General features: G+C 53.1%; 9 protein-coding genes across 9 annotated transcripts; 5 read left to right on the top strand and 4 right to left on the bottom strand.

Annotated features, from left to right (window-relative positions):
* Positions 1-1,130: 1,130 nt before the first annotated feature.
* On the bottom strand, positions 1,131-1,910 carry AB675_5447 (Peptidase inhibitor 16; the record flags this gene model as incomplete). Its single annotated transcript, XM_018145658.1, has 1 exon — positions 1,131-1,910. The coding sequence occupies one exon, from the start codon at positions 1,908-1,910 to the stop codon at positions 1,131-1,133; it is 780 nt and encodes a 259-aa protein (XP_018002102.1).
* Positions 1,911-3,513: 1,603 nt separating this feature from the next.
* AB675_5448 (uncharacterized protein) lies at positions 3,514-4,405 on the top strand (the record flags this gene model as incomplete). Its single annotated transcript, XM_018145659.1, has 5 exons — positions 3,514-3,524; positions 3,580-3,589; positions 3,638-3,718; positions 3,764-4,120; positions 4,166-4,405. 5 exons carry the CDS (start codon positions 3,514-3,516, stop codon positions 4,403-4,405), a joined length of 699 nt encoding a protein of 232 aa, XP_018001933.1.
* A 260-nt stretch (positions 4,406-4,665) lies between these two features.
* AB675_5449 (putative ribokinase) lies at positions 4,666-5,688 on the top strand (the record flags this gene model as incomplete). The annotated part of the gene is made up of 1 exon (XM_018145660.1): positions 4,666-5,688. The coding sequence occupies one exon, from the start codon at positions 4,666-4,668 to the stop codon at positions 5,686-5,688; it is 1,023 nt and encodes a 340-aa protein (XP_018002000.1).
* Positions 5,689-6,196: 508 nt separating this feature from the next.
* On the bottom strand, positions 6,197-7,140 carry AB675_5450 (Carnitinyl-CoA dehydratase; the record flags this gene model as incomplete). The annotated part of the gene is made up of 2 exons (XM_018145662.1): positions 6,197-6,638; positions 6,695-7,140. 2 exons carry the CDS (start codon positions 7,138-7,140, stop codon positions 6,197-6,199), a joined length of 888 nt encoding a protein of 295 aa, XP_018001985.1.
* Positions 7,141-8,512: 1,372 nt separating this feature from the next.
* Positions 8,513-9,766, bottom strand: AB675_5451 (putative epoxide hydrolase; the record flags this gene model as incomplete). Its single annotated transcript, XM_018145663.1, has 1 exon — positions 8,513-9,766. The coding sequence occupies one exon, from the start codon at positions 9,764-9,766 to the stop codon at positions 8,513-8,515; it is 1,254 nt and encodes a 417-aa protein (XP_018001930.1).
* Positions 9,767-10,822: 1,056 nt separating this feature from the next.
* Positions 10,823-11,428, top strand: AB675_5452 (uncharacterized protein; the record flags this gene model as incomplete). The annotated part of the gene is made up of 1 exon (XM_018145664.1): positions 10,823-11,428. The coding sequence occupies one exon, from the start codon at positions 10,823-10,825 to the stop codon at positions 11,426-11,428; it is 606 nt and encodes a 201-aa protein (XP_018002057.1).
* A 98-nt stretch (positions 11,429-11,526) lies between these two features.
* Positions 11,527-12,591, top strand: AB675_5453 (uncharacterized protein; the record flags this gene model as incomplete). Its single annotated transcript, XM_018145665.1, has 1 exon — positions 11,527-12,591. One exon carries the CDS (start codon positions 11,527-11,529, stop codon positions 12,589-12,591), a length of 1,065 nt encoding a protein of 354 aa, XP_018002120.1.
* A 1,070-nt stretch (positions 12,592-13,661) lies between these two features.
* Positions 13,662-15,686, bottom strand: AB675_5454 (O-methylsterigmatocystin oxido; the record flags this gene model as incomplete). The annotated part of the gene is made up of 6 exons (XM_018145666.1): positions 13,662-13,874; positions 13,925-14,224; positions 14,288-14,467; positions 14,514-14,914; positions 15,202-15,291; positions 15,344-15,686. 6 exons carry the CDS (start codon positions 15,684-15,686, stop codon positions 13,662-13,664), a joined length of 1,527 nt encoding a protein of 508 aa, XP_018001965.1.
* Positions 15,687-17,315: 1,629 nt separating this feature from the next.
* Positions 17,316-20,791, top strand: AB675_5455 (uncharacterized protein; the record flags this gene model as incomplete). The annotated part of the gene is made up of 2 exons (XM_018145667.1): positions 17,316-18,768; positions 18,804-20,791. 2 exons carry the CDS (start codon positions 17,316-17,318, stop codon positions 20,789-20,791), a joined length of 3,441 nt encoding a protein of 1,146 aa, XP_018001953.1.
* Positions 20,792-21,918: the final 1,127 nt, after the last annotated feature.

Consider the following 21,918-nt stretch of genomic DNA (forward strand, 5'->3'; position numbering starts at 1 on the left):
GTAGAGGCGCCCTTGAGTGTTTCGTCGATAGATCCTGGTCGTCTAAATGATCTTTGCCCTGCAATCACAGAAGGCATAGTCAATATCTGAATCATGCGTGAATGACCGCAACGAGCGTGCTGATGTTCAGCAAGCGCAGGGCAGAGCGGTAGAAGTAATGACAATCTTGGAAGCAGTAGGGCGGCATTGGATGATCAGTATGATAGGGACTGTTCTTTGCAAAACGCGCAAGACATGGGATGCTGGGACATATCACCCGGTCAGCGGTAGATGATGTCCCAAGACATTTCCAAGGGCATATAGGCAGATGATGCCGTCTGGCATGGGGGAGGAGGGGTCACGTAAGGGCCGAAGGAAGCGGACATGTGCTGGCATGATATCCTCCGAGTCAGATCGGCACAAAGGGCCATCTCAATCATGTTCATTCGCGACGGTAAGCGAGGTTGTTCCAGTGTCCACGGTACTGCATGAGTCCCGCGGCTCATGGTCTGCTTCGAAGAAACGTGGTTCGGGGCAAAGGAGGAAGTGAGAAAGGCGCAAACGTACGGGAGCTGTTTAGGCGGAGTGGATTCGATGTAAAGCCCTTGCCGAGTGTTCGGACGTCGATTTCCGCGCCTGAAGAGATACGTGGGGTTGTTGCTGTATGCAGGCGTTCCTTGTGAGATCACTGCAATGGATGGATAGCTGAACGAAGTCTCGAGGGTCTCGCCGGCCTCTCACTGATGGTATGTTGTAAGACGTCACGCACATTCAGGCAAAGCTCGCTGGTATAACACCATATTCAGCAGTGTGCATCGTCAACGGATGACGTCGGCTTGGGTCAAGGTGGAGGCTGACCCGGCAGTGAAGCGGGAGCCAATAAGCCTAGACCGCCTAGACCTTAGGGGCAGTACGGAGCAGCGGAGGGAATCGTTAAAGGATGAAATTCATATTTGGCTATATGATTGCTCTGAAGCGCCCATTGTATCTCGGCCTGGTTTCCGGGTTCCAAATCTCAAAAGCAAAAATGCAACAGCGGATATCGTAAGCTGTCGAATGAGAAGAAAAATCATCAATAGATTCGCGCAACAGCTCCCAGCATGCTTTGAACATATCTGAATTGTCGACTCCGGCCATACCTTGATGCCGTCTCAGATGTTCACCGTAGCCATGCCGATAGGTTGTTGAACGTTAGCTGCGTACTGTCCCGCCATATTGCCGGCTGGACTGTAGTTGCAGACCATGAACCACGGACTGACATTGCTCCCAGTGTTGGCAAGACCGCCAGGACAGTAGACCGTCTCGCATCCGACCTTTTCTGTACCTTTCCACACGATTTGCGAAAAATGTCCCCAGTGGTGAAAGTCGTCCATATTCGGTTCTGAGCCGTAGCCAGGATAGTAGCCGATCTCATCGTTATACATGTTGCCACTAATCATTTTCGGGGCCTGGTCTCGAGGAGCGCCCGCTCCGATGTTCTGACCGTAGCCTCCGCCGTTGGTGTTCATGTTGTGGGCATATACGCAGGACTGCGCGATCTGTCTTGCCGTGTCGGCGAGTTCATTCGACCAGGTAAGAGGAGGGGCGGAGTGATTGGCTCGGTGATTGTTGTGCGCATCGAGAAGGCCTTGGGCATAGTCGCTTGAGATGGAACTGGCAGGCGGTGGAGATGATTGACTGGGTGAGGACTGTTGGGGCTGGTTCTGCTGATCCGCTTGGGTGTCACTAGTGGGACTAGGCGACGAGGAGGCACTTTCGGTGGTAGACTCTGGTGTAGGTGACGAGAGATCGCTCTCAATAGTGACAGTGACGGTCTCGTACACGACCTCCTGGGTCCACTCGGTCGCTGTAACGTCATCGCGTCTCTGTATGGGGTTGGCAATAGCAGTGCTTGCAAGGAGCGAGGCTCCCAAGACCAGTATCGACTTCATCTTGGCGGATCTGAGTTGTGATCTGACCGACTGATCTGAATGTTATTGAGCTGCGGTATCAAACAGCGTGGCAACTTGATCTGGCTTGATTCGACTGTGTGGTAAGAACGGTAGATTGGATCTGCTCTAAGGAATGGCTGATGTCCTGCGCCCCGAAAGAGTGAAGAGGCTTGCGGAATCGAGTGAATTACCTGTCCAGAGGTAGAGTGCTGTCGAGTAATGAAGGTAAGCACGATCTGGCCGTGACTTTGTACAAAGAGAAATGTCGAAGAGAAATTGACTCGAGCCTGGAGTCAATTTTGAAACATAGCCTCGAGCGAGGTGAACAAAGAGCTGCACTAGCCCGTTGCAGTGTTGCTTCGAGTCTGATGAGCCAGGACCTTGGTATTATTCTAGTCTCCAGCAAGTGACAAAGATTTCATGCTTTGAGAAACTCAATGGTGGCTTGCGGGTCTGAAGTGCTTCTGATATAGGTTTCAACTGCCACTGTCAATCAGACGCGAACGCTCTGCTTGGCTGTATCGATCTCCTCGACCAGGAGTCCATGAGGTCGAACCGACTCGATACCCGCGACCGGGTTTGAGGTTCAAAACAGCAATTTGCCCGTTTGCCAATCCACCAAGTCGAGGGCGCGGGTCTGTGCACAAAGGATCAACGGCATCAAAGAAACATAGACTCGGCCATGCAGTTGTCCTGTACCACTGTCAGAAATGACTTCGACGCCGCTCGCGAGAGGTAAGCGCTCCATCCACACGCGAGTCTCGCCTGCCAGGTCTCAACGGTCGCCACTTCCTACAGCCGTCGCTTCCTGAGGTGAAGTCTGTCAAGGATTGAAGACGCATTGTACCTTCCTCTTCAGCGCATGTCGACACGAGCCTCACGAGTAGTGCCCAGTCACTGTCGTTCAAGGAGCGGGACGTATATGCAGCGTGCCGTAGAAGCTTCATTTCGAGGCACTCAGGGGCCGCCGTGGAGTGTGCGACTTCCCCATGTTATCATCATTTGACACTTTGGAGGGGCGCATGAGCGGTATCAGGTACCACCGTCGACATCCTGAGGGACGACCGCTCGCCGTGACGAGTATGTATGTCCCTTGTAAAATGGCAACTAGAATGTAGCAGTCATAAGGAGGTGCAAAGTGAGGTTGGGCAGAAAACGCGTGCGCAGACAAATCATGTGACAGGAATTGCTTAGTCATCCGTCATTTCTTTGACGGCTGGGGTTTTTCCCACCTTGCAACAAGAGCTCCGTCCGTCTCGGACTAAGCGCGAGCTCGTTGCTTCCAGAGCGGTGTGCACAAAGTTCATGATCATGGTATAAGTGCTCGCATCGCTTTTTAACCGACGAAGTTCCTCACATCTTGTGACTGATTGTGAGAGACCTCTTCCGATAATATGACGGCGACTCCTTTGTCCTCACGCAAGCTGGTGCTCTACACGAATCATGGTATAGTATAACGCCTTATCGGCAACATGGCTGCTCGTGATAGCATGAGCAAGCAAGCAAGCAAGCAATCATGATTCGACAATACTAATCTTGGGCAGGATGTAGTTGGTGCCAGTAAGCGTTCAGATCCTTCACACACGTCTTGGACCTGTGTACAATGGCCCTTCTGTATGTGGTCATCTACAGTGGCTCCTACCCAATGCAGCGCTAACAGATCCTCTAGCCGAGTAACGGTGGGTTGATTACTGGGCGAGGAGTACTATACTGAGACAGTATCTCAGATCGTCTTGAAAGAGCTCGGTCTTTCCTACGAAGAGGTCTTGATCGACCTCAATGGACCACGACCAGACTGGTATCTCCGTGTACGACGACCTCTCGAATCGCTAGGCGTCCAGCTGATTGTCTAGATCAATCCTCGTGGTCTGGTTCCAAGTCTTCACGTCAAAGGCGATGGTGTTGATGAGTTTCTGGTCGAGTCTGGGCCGATCGTCGACTTCTTGATCGAGCTCTACCCGTCTCGTCTTACCCCCCAAGACGGCACACCTCTCGAAAAAGCAGTCGCGCGATGGCGTCAACGCTTCTTCGTCGACACCTTCTTCAGCAAAGTCGTGCCACTCCTGTTCAAGATCGGTGGTATAGGCGACCGCGACGCGCAGCTCAAAATCGTGGACGAAGTTGTTGGGCATACGACCAAGGAGCTCGAGCCTTCGCTGAAAGATGTGGCGCCTCATTTCGGTGGGAGCAAGACACTTACTGTTGTGGAGGTAAGATCAGGAAGCCTTCCTGAGACGCTTCACTAATTCTAGCAGGCGATGTGTATGCCGTTCCTCATTCTGGCAGAGGACATGTGCGACGATGTTATTTGGCCTGTCGCATTACTGGAGCAGCTGAGCGGACTGCCAAACTTCGGCAAGTGGATGGAGGCTGGGTGTCGGCACAGCAGTGTGTTGTACAAGGTTGAGAGGGAGCCTCGCAAGGCGTTTGTTCGAGAGAAGTTGTCTGAGGTCCGGAAGAAATACGCTGAGAAGGTCGAGACGGGGAGGAAATAGCATGGGAATCTTCGGGCAGTCTTTATGGCTTGGACTATGCCTGCCACAAATCAATATTTCTGTAATAGAAATTGTTTTCGTCTGTTGGACTTGCCGCGGCCGTCGTGAATCTCTAGAGGAAGTCAGACCCACTTCTATGGTGGCGTCTGCCAACTTCAAAAACTCAAACATCTCTCATCCGCGCAACATCCTCCTGTTCCTCAATGGTACTGCGATTTACATTCTACGTGACAGCTGTGTGAAGGCGGGATATATCAGTTATGGCGCAAGTAAAGCCACTCATCAGCGTCATCGGCTCCCTCAACGTCGACTTCGTGACGCTCACTCCTCGAGTGCCAGCAGCTGGAGAAACACTGACAGCACGGTCGATGACAGTCCATGCCGGAGGCAAAGGCGCCAACCAAGCAGTCGCTTGCGGCAAAGCATCATGGGTCACCAAAGATGCGCAGGACGTCGACGTTGCGATGATTGGATGCGTGGGCAAAGGTGATCCGTACTATGCCTCTCTCCTGAAACCAACACTCGAAAACAGTGGAGTCTCGATGGCCGGCATTGAGGAGATCGATGGAAGTCAGACTGGCACAGCCACGATTCTCGTGGAGGACAGCGGTCAGAACAGGATCCTCTTCGTGCCTGGCGCAAACTTCGATGGCATGCAAGACTCGCGCAAGGCCATAGACTTGGCAACAAAAACGGCTGAGCCTACGGTCTTGGTCATGCAAGGAGAAATTCCGCGCAGACCGACGTTCGAGATCCTCGAATACTTCGGCTCGCGGTCGACTCAGACCATCTGGAACCCGGCACCGGTCTACGACGATGGTATTCCGGCAAGAGTACTGCAGCACATTGATTACCTGATAGTGAATGAAACAGAGTGTCTGCTGCTAGCCAAAGGCGCCAGCATGGCTATCACTGTCGAAGATGAGGACAACATGACATCGACGGAGCTGGAAAGCATCGCGAAGGCGTACAAGAAAATCGGCGTCAAGAATCTGCTAGTCACTTTGGGCGCCAGGGGCGTCTTCTACTCTGCTGCCGATGGACAGCAAGGTCTGGTTGCAGGGTTGAGAGTACCGAAGGTTGTTGACACCACGGCTGCAGGCGATACGTTCGTTGGGTTCTTTGCTGCCGCGCTAGCAAGGTATGGATCAAGGAACGCCACCAGTGCCGGTGCCGTCTTCGACGTTGCCGTGGCGGTCAAACGTGCTAATGCTGGTGCTGCGGTCACAGTCCAGCGCCCAGGCGCAGGCGAAAGCATTCCCTTCGGCTACGAGGTATCGTGAGCACAACTCGGCTCTGCCGTGGATACAATCGAATAAATCTCGACATATCCCATGCCAGACGGCCGACTCTCGTCTAGACGTCGACATATGCAAGCTCAATTGGGGTTTTAAAAATGCCTCATTGCTTGAGCGTGAATGTGCAGGTGCTATGGCCGTTGGGTTCACCACCCATCAGCAGCAAGACGACAGCGACTGGAGTCATCGCACCATCATCGCACGATCCGATCTCAGGAATGAAGAGCGGTAGAAGGCCTAAACCATCCCGCCATAGAAAGTGTGACCCAGGTGGCTCGCGAAGGCGCGCACTACCAATTCGCAACAAGACGGAGGACGCAGCAGGCATCGTTCCGGTCGAGGCGCACCTTCACCGGATCAGAGTAAGCATCAGCACTTCAATGAATCGCGACGGCTGTCCTCGACTCGTGGATCTCTACTTCTTACTCGCGAAATAATCAAGAAAGCACCATTCAATCGTGTAGTATACGATTACTTGCAACTTTCAGCCTCCCTACAGCTTGCTCGGCTTCCACTTCGGCTGTCTCTTCTCCTTGAAGGCCAGCAAGCCCTCTCTCGTGTTCTCACCACTCATCAAGCCATCCCGCCATCGATCATCTGCCGTCTGGAAAGCGCGTTCAACGCTGTCCCTTTCCCAAGCCTCGCGAATCGCAGCACGACTGACGATAATGGCATCTGGACTGATGGCAGCAACCTTTCCGGCCAGTGCAATGGCTTCATCAACCACACTTTCTTGAGACTTGGAGACCTTGTTGATGAGCTGGAAGTTCAGCGCTTCCTGAGCTGTCAGGAATCGCGCAGTGAGGGCAATTTCATTGGCGAGTGGAAGCGACGTGTTTCGTAGCAGGCGTGGCAGACCACCAGCACCAGCATAGATACCGCGAAGCGCCTCCGGAAGGCCGAACGTAGCGTTTGGCGAGGCCACGACCATGTCACTTGAATGCAGATCAGCCAAACCCTCAAAGTCAGACACCAGTAGCTCTATACTCACCAATTAAGAACAATCTCAAACCCCCCACCCAACGCAAAGCCATTCACCGCCGCAATGATCGGCTTCTTCCCCACCCTCCTACTGATCCCCGCGAACCCGCTCGGCGGATGCCCAGCCATGCTCCTGACCATCTCTACAATCTTCGCATCCTCACTTCCCTCCCCACCTTTCCCACCCGCAGCAGCCTCCCGCCGCTTCCCCAACTCGATCAGATCCTGGCCGGCACAGAAAGACTTCTTACCCTTGCCAGTGATGACGGCGACGCGGAGCTCGGGCTCGGCGTCGAACCACGTGAAGAGGGCGTGCATGGCCCAGTGGACGGCGAAGGGGATTGAGTTCATTGCCTTCTCGCGGTTGATAGTCACGAGTAGGATGTGGGGGGTTGGGAAGGAGAGGATTAGGGAGTCATTGTGGGGCGGATTCTTCTCGAATTTTGGTTGGGCCATGTTGTGCTGTTGCTGGGATGATTTGTGACCTTTGGACACCTTGTCGAGAGGATGTTATTACAGATTGAAACGTGTCTGAAAGAGCTTCAGTTTGTGTCAGGCAAGCAAATCGCTGAGGTAGAGGCAGTATGACCCGAGTTGCCTCGGCTCTCCACAGATGACAGCGTGGTGCGAAAAGGGTCTAATGGTATCACGTCGACAAAGATGGCAAGTCCCGACATTGACCTCAACCGTACTGTATGTTCCCCATGTGCATTGTTCGAGGAGCAGCGAAGCCCACGGCCTGGATCGGTTGCTGTCAAACGATGCTTGACCGCACTGGATGGCTCAGACAGAGCTTCGGGCAAGATTGGCTCGGCGAGCAAGTGCCCTAGAAGTCTCCGGAGCTGGCACTGCATCTATATTCATGTTACAGGATAACCAGCACTTGCGATTCTCTAGATCTCTTGTGTAATCGGCCGAGTGTTTGCAGGAGTCTCATGAAGCTCGAGTGCTATCTAGACGTATGCAAGCGATGCCACGCAGGCACTCCTGCGACCTCCAATGGCGGCGCAACACAGTTGGGCTGCTGCACTGATGAGGGAAAGCCCTGCTTGCCGCAGATGTATGGTCTGCGCCTCAAACAAAGAAGACTTGAACACACTTGACGACGACACTAACCACAGCACGTGTCTTGGCAACAGACCAGCCTCGCGCAGGTCAACGACCGCCAAAACCCAAGCACTCAACACCGGGTTCGAACCATGTAGTCGCGGTTGACACTGGGCAGTAACAAGTAGTCGTAACTAAGCAAACCAAGTCACCGAGTCGTTGTTAGCGACTTGCAAAAAGCAATGATGTTGGAGGGCTCACGACTTACTGCGTGAGCTCCGGAGCACTTACTCTCCTATTATTCTTGCGAAGGCTCAGAACCTTCTGGTGATTGACTGAGCCCCCCCGAGACGCTCAAGGCTACTCTCAAATTTTTCGTTTTTAGAATAGGGAGCTACCCTATGTACTTGCAAGTACTTCAATTCTTAAAGCACCATACCCTTCTTTTCGGGGCAGGTTACGATGCAAATTTTGGAGGTGTAATATATAAAGAGTGGTTGCTGAGGAACACTGAGTCGGGAGCAAGTGACGAGCGAGGCTCGGGTCAAGTGATGGTGAGGTGGAAGTGAGGTGGAAGTGAGGTCGAAGTGGCTTGGCAGCGACGTGATCGAATTTGAGGCTGGCGACGACTCTTCTATCTCACATGAGACTGTCTTTTGCCTCGGTCGTCCCGTGGTTGCTTGCGAGACATGCTAGCAGTCTCACAACTTACTGCCGATCATGTTAGGACCAGATCGTCGACGGACGGACACCAAAGTAGGGCATGGGAACAGAATCTTACTTACTGCACTCCACTGCCACTGTCTGCGCCATCATACCCGCTCTTGCCCGGCACGCAGCCTTCGGCTCCGCCTCTCCGTCCAAACATCTCTCTCAAGTCGCCGACCAACAAGTCCGGTTGTTCATACGCAGCAAAATGTCCTCCAACATCAAACTCCTTCTGATGAACGACATTGCCCATAGTGCGATACCACAAACGCGGAAAGCTGCTCAACTCGACAGGAAAGTGTGCTATGCCAATCAGAGGCTTCACTGGTGAGCCTCTGACCAAGGCAGCAGGCGAGTCTTTCGGCATATTGCGACTCTCGTAGTAGATGCGAACTGACGCCGCGATCCCGCAGCCAAAGTAGTAGATGGAGACCCAGGTGAGTATTTCGTCATCAGTCCAAGGATAATGGTCGTGGTCGGACCAGTGATACAGCACATCATAGATCCAAGACAATAAGCCCACGGGACTGTCAGTATGCGAAATGGCGATTAGGGCCGGCCTGGTCTCTTGAATGCGATAGTAGCCCATCAAGTTCGCGCTGACGTCTCGAGTCTGCGCCAAATCGCGCTTTTCTCGGTCGGTCAGGGTGTGTGCTTCGACCTCGGCATGCAGCTCAGGATGCTTCTTAGCATCAGGTTTCTCTGGTACAGCGAGATTGCAGTGTATGGCCTTAAGGTGATCAGGGTACATACGTGCCATGGTATGCGTTGTGAAATAGCCCAGATCGCCACCTTGAGTCACGTATTGGTCATAGCCGAGCTGGAGCATGAGCTTATGGCATGTCTCGGCGTGCTGGGTAACATTGAAGCCTGGCTTTATACATTCCGAGGAGAAGCCGAAGTTGATCAAGCTTGGAGCTACCACGTGGAATGCGGGTTGGTCGGGTGAGTCGGGATGAGTGAGTTTGTGGATGATCTTGGTGACCTCGATGAAGCTGCCTGGCCATCCATGAACGAAACACAGCGGGATGGCATTTGCGACATGGCTGCGCTGGTGGATGAAATGCACAGAGAAGGCCCCGAAGTTGTCGATGTCGATATTTGTGGTGAATTGTGATAACCTATTGAGCTGGGCCTCGGCTTTGCGCCAGTCGTAACCGTCCTCCCAACGAGCAGCCAAGCGTTTGACATCCTTCAGCGGAGGCCCTCGATGCCAGGACTCGGCGTCATCAGCTTCAGACGGATAGTCAGTAAGAGCGAGCTTCTGCTTGAGCCGCTTGATCTTGGCCTCCGGGACATCAATCTTGAAGGGAACTGGACTAGCCATATCATCGAGTCTGGAGAACGAGTCCGCACTGGAGTATCTGGCAAGAGCTCAACAGTATTGGTATGTGAAGCTTGACCTACACTTCTGTACTTCTGCAATAGTTGGGATCGGCAGCCGGCATTTGGACTGTCGATCTTTCCAATTCAAGCCGAGGCAAGCGGCTTAGTGCATGAGGCTGCCCTCAAGAGCCCGAGACACTAGGCCGGACGTCCGTAGGGAATGCTTAGCATCGCAGATGCAGAATAGAGAACTGAGTGGTTTCGAACATACAGCAGTCAGCTTTTGTTACGAATGACCAAGAGCTGGAGCTTGCGGAAGTGTAAGCGGCGCTGTATGAATGTCTCAACGTTGCAACATGTTCTCAGCTTTCAACCACGTTTGCTAAGCCACTGCGGGCACACTAACGGCAGCAGTAGAGCGCGCAGAATCAGCGGAACATCTAGTCTACAAGACCAGGAAAGGCGCAGGAGGTGGAAGCAGAGAAAGAGAAGCTTGCAAACTCGAAAACAAACATTGCACCATTGAGTCTCGTAGAGAACCGTAGAGCTCAACTTCCCCTCGTTACTCAGGTCCTAGGCTCAGGACTGCCTATCTGGTATCTCGCCTGAATCAGCTGTTGTCAGCCAGAGCTGCAAGGCAGAAGATGCGCAAAAGGCGCGCGAATGTACGGCCGCGATGATGTTCATACGATCCGGACATCAAGTCCTCAATGGTTGGTGAACTTGGGTAAGCAGATAAAGGATTTCCATATCAGGCGGGAGATGGGTGTCATCAATTCAGGCCGTTGGTGATGACTTGAATCAGCGGCCATGGATCAGGCTGTGTGCGACGTGCCGTAACGCTCTGGTCTCTCTGAAGAAGGTATGTATGCAAAGCATGTGGGGTGGGTCAGTCATGTGGGACATCTGGGGATCCGGGGTATCTGAGCTCCTCGCACCGGGCCCTACGAAAGGGGCAAGCCAGCCATCCGTGGTTCACACTCCTTCATGAACTTCACTCACCCTCCATCTGCTACCACCTAAGGCAAGGACTACAGGAAAGATCACCGAGACGACCATGGTGTTCCGTGTGGGCAATATCGATGTCCTGCAAAAACCAACAACTCCAACCACCGAGCCAATAGCGAAGTACGACGGGCTGAAGCCAAGCGTCACCGAGCTTCCTGCGGGCTTCCAGAAGACTGCCGGGCACCGTGCTTTCCGAGCGAAAACGATCTTCGAGAAGGACATTGCCGTTCCGCTGCGCGATGGCGCCACCATTCGCGCTGACGTCTTCCGACCTGCTGATGTGGTGCACAAGGTGCCTGCGCTTGTTGCATGGAGTCCCTACGGCAAAAGCGGCACTGGATTCTTCTCCCTGGACCTCGTTCCGGGCCGTGTTGGAGTCTCACAAGATAGACTGTCGGGATTTGAATGCTTCGAAGGCCTTGATCCCGCAGAGTGGACGGCCAGAGGCTACGCAATAGTGAATGTTGACGCTCGAGGTGCATTTGGCTCTGAGGGCGATTTGAGATGGTTCGGCAGCGCTGAGGGTCGAGACGGACACGACGCAATTGAGCATCTTGCAACCCTGCCGTGGTGTAGCGGGAAGATCGGACTGGTCGGGAACTCCTGGCTAGCTGCTGCGCAGTGGTTCATCGCAGCAGAGCAGCTCCGCACCTGACCTGTATAGCCCCATTAGAGGGCCTCAGTGACATGTATCGCGAGACTCTCTGCAGAGGAGGCGTGCCATACAAGCCTTTCTGGGGATTCTTAAGCACGATGCTCTTTGGACACAACAAGCAAGAGGACGCAATCGGCATGATTGACAAGTACCCCTTGATGAACGACTATTGGGCAGACAAAAGAGTCGATATGAGCAAGATTACTATCCCGGCATACGTCCTCGCGAGCTACTCTACGGCTTTGCATACTGTGGGATCGTTCCGAGGCTTCGAAGAACTCCCGTCCAAGGAGAAGTGGCTCAGGGTCCATCCCACCCAAGAGTGGCACGACTTATACAGTGAGGCGTGTACAGAAGACCTCCAGCGCTACTTCGACTGCTACCTGAAGGGTGAGCAGAACGACTGGAAGCAGACGCCTCAGATTCGGGCAAGTCTGCTTCGTTTCAATCAGGACCCGATTGTGAATTACGTCTTCAGCGACTGGCCTATACCCGACACCGATTATCGCAAGCTCTACTTGTCAGGAGACGCCCAACTTGTGCATGACCTGCCCAGGAGTTCTCAAACCTTCTCTTACCAATCAGATACCCCATCATTACAGATTGACGCAGATTCTGAAGAGCTTCACTTCAGCCATAAATTCACAGCTCGCAGCTATCTCGTCGGCTATTCCCGAGCGGTGCTCTATGTGTCCTGCCCCAACAGCGACGATCTGGACGTTTTCATCCAGCTTCGCAAAGCAGACGCCAGCGGCAAGTTGTTACAGAACATCAACATTCCCCTGGAGCACCTCGAGCTTAAGGCGGAAGAAGTTGCGACCGTCAACACTAACAAATACCTTGGCCCCACAGGCATACTCCGTGCGAGCCACCGGAAGATCGATTATGAGCAGTCGAAACCCCATTGGCCTCTGCATAGCCATTTCGAAGAGGAGAAGGTGCCGAGAGGTCAAGTTGTCGAGCTGACTATCGGGTTGTGGCCAACGGGGATGGCTTTTGAGGCTGGAGAGCAGCTAGTCCTCAAGATCGCAGGCCATCACATGACTCTGGCTGAGTTTGAGCCATTGCGTGGCGGGTTCCAGACAAGCAATAAGGGCACACATGTTGTTCATGTTGGACCGGAGCATCCGAGTCATGTTGTCGTGCCATTCGTGAGTGTGTAGTGTACACGGGTTTCGGCAAAGCAATGGGATTTGGTTGCAGGCGAATTATTTGCCTCCAAAATCACACACCCTCATCCATCTTGCTCTGTCCCGTCCTCGCCTCTTTAGCACTTGTCCGCGCTGATCTCGGTACCGTCTCCATGGACGAAATCCAGGACCATGACTTCCTTGCTTAATTTGCCGTCCAAAAAGCTGATCAGCTCTTTATGCATCGGGTCTTGCTTCACGAAATACATCCGGTCTCCATTCGACGCAAATGTGACCACGCAAGCAAGATTGTAGCCTTGCGCAGTGTATCGTCAGTTTGACACGACACGTTACTCGCAAGAGTCCATCTAGGTACTGACCTAAACTTCTGACGGGTGGGGATGGCCTTGTCGTACCACATCTGACATTGACGATGTAGGGGATGCCATCTTTCAAGCTTCGTGTTGTCAGGGTCTCAATGAATCAAACGACAGCTGGAACTTCTTCCGGGTCCTTGAAGGAGTATAGGACGATGTGCTCGATCCACATGGTCATGGTCGTGGCTGTGGGCTTGATGCATCGGCTTCTTCACATGGATGACATGAGGGCTAATTTTGGGCACTCTCGACGGTCTGTGTTCGAATTATGCAAGATGGAAGTTGGTGGCAGCAAGGCAAGGAGACGCAGATACGGCAGCTGTGTTCGGATGACTCTTGCCGGAGAATAGCGGGAAACTGAAGATGCGATTGTAGGGATGATCTCTGGGACGCCAATGTGGGACCAGCGGTCGAGCTAATGTGCTATCTTGATGGACCTGGAAAATGAGAGCCCAAGAACCTTCCAAGCTATCCGAATTAGCCGGCATCACTTGTGGCAAGACGTGGGGAGCACGCTGGACGCGAACTGGCACAGGACATCTCGACGCAAGCCAGACTCTCTACGCTCTGGTTAGCTGTAGCTCCGGCGTTCACGATCTCAAATGTGATGGATGGAGCTGCTCGATCACAGACGCTGCGACCGTCAGTGTCAGGCTATCATGCTGGCGGCTATCTCGTACGCTTTGATTCGATGCACCAGGCTTTTGCGCCGCCATAGCCAGCAGGTCATTCCTCAAATTGCTGGAGATACCCATCTGCCACACGATGTTCCTTTTCCATGACATCCACATGTGCTGCTGATCTTGGTATGAACTGCAACGGAAATTCTTTGGGTGCTATCAGGAAACCACCATGGTAGCTGGTCGCAACGTCGTCGTCGAGTCTGCCACCCTCAGGCTTGATGTTGAATCCCCACACGAGTTTGGCCATATTCACGATCTGAATCCGTCAGCCTGTTACTTTACACTGATGCGTGCAGGAGCACATACGAGTGAGTTCTCTGCTAGCCTCTGGCCCGAGCAAACACGTCTGCCGGCACCGAAGCCGTACTGCACTCGCCGCTTCGACTCGTCGATTTGCCCCGAGTGCAATGGATCAATGCCGAACTTGTTATGAAGGAATCTCTCCGGCTTGAAAGCCTCTGGGTCTTCGAACTCGGCGGTCCTATGGATTGCCCATGCATTGGCAAAAAGAATGGTGCCTTTTGGGATGAAGTATCCGTTGTAATGATCATCCTCTGTTACGGCGTGCGGAATACCACCTGCGGCAACGGGACGCCAACGTAGGGTCTATGAGCAGTAAATAAGCGAGACCTAACTCAAGCATGCTGGGAATAGTTTGCTGTGACTTACCTCGTTCATGACTGCTCGCACATAGGGCAATTGATCTAGGTCGTCAATGGCGGGGCTTCGCACAACACCACAAAGCGCGTCAACCTCTTCTTGACATCGTCTCAGAACATCTGGATGGTTAGCCATGGCGAGGAGGAACGAGAGAAGTGTGGACGCAGTGGTATCGGAGCCGGCTTCCATCTGCGATAGCGTTAATGGGACGTTCAGGATCGGAAGGTCTACATACCAGTGTACCTCCAAGATAGGCAATATGTTCGTCGCTCAACCCACTTTTTTCCTGGTCCTTGATCAAGCGAGCTAGAAAGCATTCTTTGGCGTCATCTTTCTGCATCTGTCTCTTACTCTGTTGCATCAGGGAGAAATAGAGGGCTCGCTGCTCTGTGCGGATGGAGTATGCCCACTTCCTCCAGCTGCTGACAACGTTCGGCAGGCGTTTCAACCATGGGAATATGTCGACGGGTGGCGTGGCGCCTAGCTCGGTGATCTGGGTGAACTGATCCTGTACATGATATAGGGCGCTCACTTGTGGCGAATCGAAGCTGGCACCGCGCACACCAAAGACCGACGCCAGGATAACAGCAGTGGAGTATCTGCGGATGTGGTCATACCATCTACCTGGTGCATTGTCTGTGTCGCTTCAGCGTTCTGGATCGGCAGCAGGCCATCGACAGCCGTGACACTCAGGAGGCCTTTCATCGGAGGGCTTGCCGGGCGGTCTTGCGGCGCTTGGGGGGCGGTGATGGTGTAGGGAGCTTGTAATTGATTCGTTTGGTCCGCTGTGGCCGGCCAGACGACGAAGAAGTTGCTGCGGTAGCAGGAGGGACGTGCACGCGCGCCGGCGAGCCAAGCATTGTGGTGTCGACTGCTGCACGATCAAAGATTAGAACACAATACCATAATCGAAATCGTCTTACCATGATTGAGGCTGGCTATCATGCCACGCTTAGGTGGCTCATTCTCCTTGTCATCGCCTCCACAGCCGGCGATGGCATCCTTCGTATCTTCTGTTTATGTTAGTGGGACGAGACTAGATTTGAACGGGACGATGGATTCAACCAAGAGCGGGTGTTGAGACCGCAGGGGCCTCTCCCATGTCTTCGTCATCATCGTCGTCTTTGCTGTTGTTGTTGCTGTCGTCATCGTTGTCATCGAACAAAACAAATTCATCGCGCGGCGGAACAGACAGTATACCCGATTGCTCGGGCTTGGTCACATTTGACCGAGATGCAGGACGAACAGGCGCAAGAACAGGCGCAAGAACAGGAGAGCCGACAGGCGACGAGCTTGGTGGTGGCGTATCACCTCCATCCGATACATCATCGGATGGCCGCAAGCGATACTCGATCATCTCACCTTCCACCGAAAACCTACTGGTATTTGCGAAGGTATGCAGAGGCATTGCTGATCGCGATGTTTGGTACGGTCAGTAGTGTCCGGTCCGAGCGGGTCGCTCGATGAAATTTCCCATTTTGCGTTCCATTGTGGGATGGAGTTCCGGTATTTCTCCTATAGGCTCATCCAAACTCTAAGCTGCTCTCTTAAGCACGTCCTACTGCAGTCCTTTGATGCCCCGAATGTGTAGCACGTTCACCATGAGATGCGCACCACGGACATGATGTCTGCCAGGGTAGATCATCGGCAGCTAGCTCGGTGTGATGCAATCCAGATGTACTGCTTGATCCGTGTTTGATGCTCAACAAGCTTGCCCGGACGATTGTGGTTTATCCGAACTGGAATCTCGTGTCCGACTTCTATCCTATGAGCCCTGAGCTTAGGGTTGTGGCCTCGTCGACCTGGACCTGTGAGTTGAGCTCACGGAAGAGCAGCTCTAGCGGCACATTACTAGGCAGTCGCAGGCGTGGGAATTGTATGGCCGATATGCTATCGCACAGGACACTGATTTGGCCTTCCTGAATGCGCGTCACTCACCTCGATCGGCGCCTTAGCAAGGATGCAGGCAGCGGCCAATGTGACAGGCCTTAGACTTCTCCTGGACTTCCATTCCTGGGCGTCCAGCGGCGCTGCACTTTCTCTGATGGAGGTGCAGAATTAACAGCATATAATGCGGTGGCATCGCCATTTGCGTCTGGGTCATGGACGGAGAGGCACGGTCTGCTCCTCAGCAAGCTATAGCTGCCATGAGTGCTGCAGAGCTGGCCATGTTCGGAGTGCTTACATGTGACCGCGTACTGCTGCGATTGTCCTAGGTCACTCACAGTCTCGATGCTCTAAAATGGACGATAACTGGCCATCTCAACTTCGCAGCAGTTCAGGTAGGGCTCCAGGACGAATATGTGACAATTTGAGCCTCTAACTCGAGCATATTAGGGATCCGGTGCAATGGCGACTACCATCTGCATCAGGTCGTGTCTCAATCACGTGGTATGGATGGGCAGCAAGTGACGAATTGTGATTGCGAAGGATTGTGTACTTCTTCTGGTGACAGCGTGACGTTGCTATGGGCTACCGGGCTCGTCGAGTCGCGATCTCGTTTGCAAGGCTGCAAGTAATGACTTCCGCTGCCTTCTACTCTTCACACCTACAACCGTGGTGTTCCTCGATCGACAATCCTGGCACACGCTTCTCCTTTGAAGGGCAATCGCTCACCGGTGGACTACTACAATTTGACAAATCTGTGCCCTCTTCGTCTTTCGCCAAGCCAGATTCGCATTCAACTTGCCTCTAGCACTACCGCAAAACAATACCTGGTTTGCGTCCTGTTGGCCGCAAATATCGGACTTTGTTCCATTGTCCTAGCCACAAATAATTGAACGTAAGTCTTCCAGATTCCAATCATCGCTGACAACATACTTGTTGCTTCCTCACGGCCGCGTTTCGAATATACCACAAGTTTCTTTGACCGGCTTTGGAAGAACATCATACGTTGACCAGCGTCTACTTGGGCCAGCTCCAACTTGAGCCAACGTCTCTCTGGACCAGCTTGCCCCGAGCGCGTCAAGTTCCTGACTAACGGCTCTCAATACAGAAAGCGTAACTCTATCAGTTCGGCGACAAGACTCTTTGGAGCATGCCTCCCAAGAAGAAAAAGGCTAAGGCCGTGTCCGCCTCGCAGGCGCAGTCGCTTCCCGTCGCTGAGACCACGGCTCCAGCCCTAATGGGACCTCCATTCACATTCACCGAAGAAGACCTCTCTCGGTCCTGGTGGAAACTCTACTACGCCCCTGGCCATGTAACTTACCAGCGTCTCCTCGACTATGTTGCGTCAGATCCCTATCTCATGACACTTCCCGAGGATTTTGGCGACATGACAAAGGAGGAGCAGACAGCGATCGCTGCCAAAATGCCTAAAGGTCAGCTTCCATTGGTTTACCAAGCCATTCAGCGGATCTGTCGCGAATATGAAGCGGAGAACTCGAAGACACCCTGGCTACCAATGTTCGACGTTCTCTCTCGAACAGACGAGGCTCTGTCCGGCATCAGATCCCGCATTGCGAGCAACACTGCTACACCAGCGGATCATGAGCAGTACAGACAGTATCTTGAGCATTGTATGGCGAAGTACAAAGCTCTCGAAAAGAAGCAGCTCGACGTCGCCACTGAGGAGGACAAACAGCCCAAGAAACATGCTATGCGCACCGACACGGAAGGGTATCAGGTCTTCGATAGCAAGTATCCGAACAACAACTGGTCTATCATCATCACTGATTTCGATGAATGGCTTTGTGCTCCGCGAGCTTGCGCGCACTCCTTCCTGCACGACAACCCCGAGGTCGGTGTCACATACCAAGAGCTTGTCGATATGCTTTCTGATATGCTGGAGTCCGAGGAAATCAAGTCGAAGATCATTCCCGTCGTGGACGAAACAGGAAAACCCCTGTCGAAGAAGAAAGTCGAGCAACTGGACGGGAAAGGCTACCAGTTCAGCCACATGGCGCTGGCATTCTCAACCTGGGCTTATCAAAATGGCTACGGTCATTACCGACTTGGTGTCTACATCGAAGAGCAGACTGTCCTCCTGGAAACGTACGTTAGTGGACAAGACGAGCCAACGGGCCGAACATTGTTCATCCACAACAACAACTCTCGAGCTCTCTCCGGAAATACTGCTAACATCAAAGCCGATCACTACAGTGGGATCCGCCTTGGTCCTCCTCCTACAGAGCCAGCACTTACAGTCAAGCCAGCAGCTGCGAAGAAGAAGCTCTCGACAAGCCTTCCCATACCAAAGAACGCTCAGCTTGTGACGACACAGCGCAGCAACAACGGGTCTGACGTCTACTCTGGGCCAGACATTGTCGGGCGACCATACACATGCATCAAAGCATACTTCAAATCGCACGAGACAGATATCGATCTTGAAGTTGGTGACATTGGTAGAGTCATTGCTGCCACGACGAAGTCCTCTGGCAAGATCTACGCCAAAGTCTCTATCATCCGTACTCAGCAACGTGGCTGGGTTGACCGATCTTGTATCGAAGTTGGTACAGGATCTTATGGCAGTCTCTCAGTCCAGCTCGCTGGTGAGTTTCTTGCGCCGGTCCTACCTACAGTTCAGGTCCCTGGAAACCCAAGTCTTCTCTCCCGAACCCTCAGAGCATTCGCTATGGGTCTCCGCGACTGCCCGGACATCACATTGAACGTCGGCGTGCTAGGAGCCTCCAAAACCCAGCCACTATGGACGACTTTCTATCAAAGATCGAGAAAGGAATAGCCACAGCGGGCTATACGGCGGTACTCGACACGACTTTCACGTACCAGCAGCTGAGGGACGCAGGCTCTCCGGTTACTTCGATTGCCAGCAGAACGCTCAAGGCTGCGGGAAAATCTCAGCAATCAGTGGCACCCAAGCTCCTTGGTTCCCACGCCAGACGCAAGGGCATCTACTTACGCTTCTATTCGGAGTTCTATGACTTGCAACTTGAGAAGGAGTTGAATAAGGCTGCAAAGCGTAAGGGCAACTCATTCAAGCTCAAGGGTGGCTCTCTCGCCAGTCATCACGGACCACCCAAGGACTACATGTACGATGGCAAGACCGAGATTGGTTTCGTCACACGTGAGGCGAGACACGACAGCGATGCCTCTGCCGGCTATGGCTCCGACAGTAATCACTACAGCATTGCCGCCCTCTACGACCCGATCAAGGGCCGTCTCACTGTACCATTTGTTGTCTTTGAAGAGGAGGATGAGTCCAATGAGGTGCTGTACGCCCTCGCTGAGCAGCTGACATTGATGCTCTTCAACTTGTTCCTCCCCCTGATGAAGCGAGAGATCAAGCCAACAGTGACAGTTTCTGCTGAAGATCTCGACCCGGATGCTTCTGCGCTAGCTGAGGCTGCTGGGACGGCCAGTGCTGCAGCAAGTGCCGGCGAGTGGGCGGCCTCGATAAGAACAGGACAGGTCATATACCAACTCACCAAGTCTGTCGCTAAGCAGGTAGGCTGGATTGGCGCTTATGACCGTCCAGGCTTCACACCGAATGGTGGCAATGGCCTGAACTGGCAAATGCCAGCATGCGTGACCAGCGCCAGTAGTGCAGTTGCATGGACTAGGGTCATGACCTCCGACCGAGCAATCTTTTATCGGAATCGCCCACTGGCAGTCTTTGCAAAGGGGAAGACAAGTCACAGACTCGTGATTCTTTTCGATGGAGAGCGAGCGAACACAAGACGCATGGAAGTCTATGCTGGCGATATTCCGGCAGGGACGAAGGTGTTTCCCGTCATTGAGGTCATGAAGAACGGTGATGTCCACGACTTCCAATACGCGCGCTTACCAGAGCTTCCATTGTACGTCGATCAAAACGAAGCGAGCGCCGTTGCTCTTTATTTTTTGTACAAGGATCTAAACGGACAATGGCACAAACGATACCAGCAGGCCGCCGAAAAGTTCGGAAACTCGGCATCCATGCCGCTGGTGTCTTATGTATCAGCTTTGGCGTTGAGATATCATGTTGAACGCGTCCCGATCGTTCGACCCGACCACTGGACCGATGACTTTGGCACACGAATTGGGCTTGCAGATTCTGTCAAAGACGTCTCGTATGACCACATGCGACAAACGTATGTCATGACAGAGCTGTCCATCCAAGACTCCAAGACAGTTGGGATTGTGACTGACTATGATACACGTCGATCGTTCTTCGAGAATGTGCCTTTCGACAATGTGGGAATACCTTGGCCGAACGATGCAAAGATGAAGGAGCTCTTCCCCAAAACCAACCCGAAACAAAAAAAGATACGCCAAAAATGTGATCTCTGCGTCATCTTCACGATGAACTCTTTACTGCCAAAGACACCAGCCACATGTAAGAGACACGAAGGCACTGATCAGTGTGAGCTCTGTCACGAACTCGGCGTGCCTTGCAGCTGGACCAAGTGGGAGAAGATCGGTCAGTTCCGGCGAGGAACCAAACATAGACCCAACCAGATGGTGATGGACAAATTGAATGATGAGGTCAAGCTTGCCATAAAAGGCCCGGATCGCATCGAGGAAGTTGACTTTGAGATCGACGATCCTGGCTTCATTACGGCGCAAATAGACTGAGGACAGGAACGGGAGACAAAGTCGACGATGGCCGGAAAGAAGTGATGGAGCAGTGCTTGGACCACCAGGAGGATTTGCGCGATAACGGTGGGCTTCAAGAAGTGCCGTTCGTCAGGTGGCAAGGTATGGCACGAACGTTGACTTAGTGGCATGTCTCGAGGAGGCTCGACGAGGCAAAGTCAATCGCTAGACCAACATCTCATACCAGCTGGAGCGTCTTACAGAATGATTCATACTGTAACAATGAACAAGCGCAGTTACGGTCGGAAGGGATGATTTCCGTACCCTACTTTCCTGAAAGACAAGCTGATATGGATCAGCTAAAGGGCGATTCGAAGTCCGTAAATTCATAGTCCGCCCGAGCGCCAGGAGATGTTGCTGTACCGCTTGCGTCCGTTCTGCGCTCAGCGAGCCCTCTAACCGTGCTTCCAGTATATCAATACTGATGCCTTCGAGCGCTGCGTATATACTAAAGCCGCTGTCATACGGTATGTGGCTGTAGGCTGAAATGGGCACCGATGGTGAAGTTGGCGCGTGACTTGTGACCTCATGGCCAATACTCTGGCTGTCTCTCAACTTGAGTCTCCATTGAGTCGCGGTAGATGCTGCGAACTCCATGTCAGAGCTAGCCAAGACAAGGCGGCGAGGGTCGTGGCGGAAAGTCCCTTCGTGATGAAACAGATTCGCAAGCTCTGCGTCATGAACTCGCAGTCCGTGTACCAGTCTGATCTTCATCTCCACTCTAGCCCAGTTGGCCCAGGCCTGGTCGGTCGAAGCCTGGTGCTCGCTGGAGTTATCAGAGTCGTGCTGAGCCGTGAAGGCGCCGACTCTTCTTGCCCAGTGGACGACAGTTCCCTGAAATGCATCGACCAGGGCTAGATAGTCCGGGTTTCCACAGAGAAGCGCAAAAGTTTGGCCGATGAGAGCTGCTTGTGTCATCGACATCGCTTCATGGCTGTCACGTGCCATCAGCTTATCCCACTTATTTATGATCGCTTTGTGTAACCTGTGGAACATCTGAGTAGCCCAAATGAGCGCATTTTCCACGCCAGTAAAGAGGCAGCCCACCGAACAGATCGATAGCAAAAGCATAGTGTTCCCCTTTGACGGCTTGAATGTCGGCATGT

Source organism: Cyphellophora attinorum (assembly GCF_001299255.1).
Source record: "Cyphellophora attinorum strain CBS 131958 chromosome Unknown Contig8, whole genome shotgun sequence".
Lineage (NCBI taxonomy): Eukaryota > Fungi > Ascomycota > Eurotiomycetes > Chaetothyriales > Cyphellophoraceae > Cyphellophora > Cyphellophora attinorum.